The 1,756-nt window shown below is 66.8% G+C and overlaps 1 protein-coding gene across 1 annotated transcript in view; it reads left to right on the forward strand.

Moving 5' to 3' along the window:
* COL20A1 (collagen type XX alpha 1 chain) overlaps nt 1-1,756 on the forward strand; it is a 27,129-nt gene that overhangs the window by 9,536 nt on the left and 15,837 nt on the right. The window contains 3 exon segments of the mRNA XM_014583653.2: nt 6-319; nt 445-500; nt 873-1,200. Coding sequence (XP_014439139.2) covers nt 6-319; nt 445-500; nt 873-1,200 — 698 coding nt within the window.

Genomic DNA, 1,756 nt, shown 5'->3' on the forward strand with positions numbered 1-1,756 from the left:
GTGAGGAGTGCGGACCGTCCTGCGCGTAGGCTCCGGGCCTCCCCACCGCTCGACATCACCGTCCACAGTGTACCCGACTTCTCACGGCTGGGCACGCTGGCAGGCCTGCTCAGCCGCCTGGTCTGCCAGAGGATCCAGGGCTGGACCCCGCGTGGAGGCCCAGGTGAGTGTGGGGACTGCCGGACTGCCGGTCCTGCACACTGGCCCTCTCCAGGACACCAGTGCAGGAAGGCATCTGGGATAGAGGGCTTCCCAGCTCTCCTTGGAGTGGCCATGGGGACCAGGCGGAGCCACTGCTGCCTGCACCCAGGGGGCCACTGACCACCTGCCCTCCTCGCCCGCATCCCCACAGTAGCAACTGCTCCAGCCCTGACCCCGCCCCCACAGCCGTGTCCTGACTCAGGTGACCTCCAGCACCCACCTGTCCTGGGCCTGGCCCCACAGCTGCCCCCAAGTACCTGGCCGAGCAGCCTTCTTCTGGGGGCGGTGCCCCCAGGGAGGTGAGAGGTGGCCCTCGGCCTTCCCCACCTAGGACGGCCTGTGGGGACCACCGTGCAGGGCTGGGGACGGCAGCTTGGGGCTCAGAAGCTGGTCTCAGGTGTGTCCCGACTGGGTAGTGGGGAGTCGGGACCAAGGCTCTCAGTCCCCAAGTCCACTGAGGACAGCGAGGGCAGGCGCAGCCCTGGGCCAGTCCTGGCAGCGGCAGCTGGCTCAGGACAGCTGCAGACGCGCTCTTCTGCATCAGCCGACCGACTGGCCGGGTAGCAGGGCTGGGAATGCCAGGAGTGCCAGAGACCCACCATGCCCTGAGCCCTCGCCTCAGTGGAGGGGCCGCACTTTGGCCAGCTTCATCCTCACCTGCTCCATTCCAGGTGGTACTGGCAGGGCCCGTCCCATCCGCGGAGCTTCGTGACCTGTCCCCCAGCACAGAACACCTGTCTACCAGAGCAGGACCACCCAGGGCCCACGGGTCGGTGACCCACATGGGTGGAGGGGGCAGGGTCTCCTACTCTCGGCCTCCTTTGGTGCCTGGCGCCCACAGGGTGTGTGCCAACACCCAGGACCGTGCTGTCTGCCACTTGCTGTGTCACCAAGGCTGTCACTGGGCCCCTCGGACCCTCAGTGTCGCTGGTGGCACCACACAGCACGACTCACGGCCCCTCTTCCTTCTTAGCCCCAGCCGTCCCCAGGGGCTGCTCTGAGCACCCCACCCCACCCTGAGCAGCCCCATCGAGATGCAGCTCGGTCCGTAAATCCACCTGCTCCACGTGCACGGTGCCACAGCTCGTCCCATGCTCAGAGCTGTGCAGCTGTCACCCCCACCCAGTCTAGAACTTTCCATGCCCCGGAGGGAGACTCTGTAGCCCTCTACCGCCCTCCCCTCCCAGCCCCTGGCAGCACCTGTGTGTAGGGTCACACCACAGGTGGCTTCTCTGTGAGACCCCTTTAGTGCCCTGGAGGCCACCTCCCACCCTCAGGGGTGATGGCCTAACCAGACCTGTGGGTGGCCGTCCCCTCAGAGCTGGGAGCCTAGCCCTCACCAAGGCAGTCTGGGCAGGGCCAGCCTGAGCCCGTGTGTGCGGGCAGCCCCGCCTGGGTTTTTGGACCTCTCTCATTTGTGTGAGGGCCCCTTCTACTTTGTGGACTCGTTTCTGCACGTCCCACATTCCTAAAGGGCCCCCAGCCCCTCTGCCCCCACCCCGGGTGCAGACTCTGGCCACAGTGACACCCAGAACTGTCCGCCTCACCTGGCCGG

The sequence above is a fragment of the Tupaia chinensis genome, unplaced genomic scaffold (genome assembly GCF_000334495.1).
Source record: "Tupaia chinensis unplaced genomic scaffold, TupChi_1.0 Scaffold144472_1, whole genome shotgun sequence".
Classification (NCBI taxonomy): domain Eukaryota; kingdom Metazoa; phylum Chordata; class Mammalia; order Scandentia; family Tupaiidae; genus Tupaia; species Tupaia belangeri.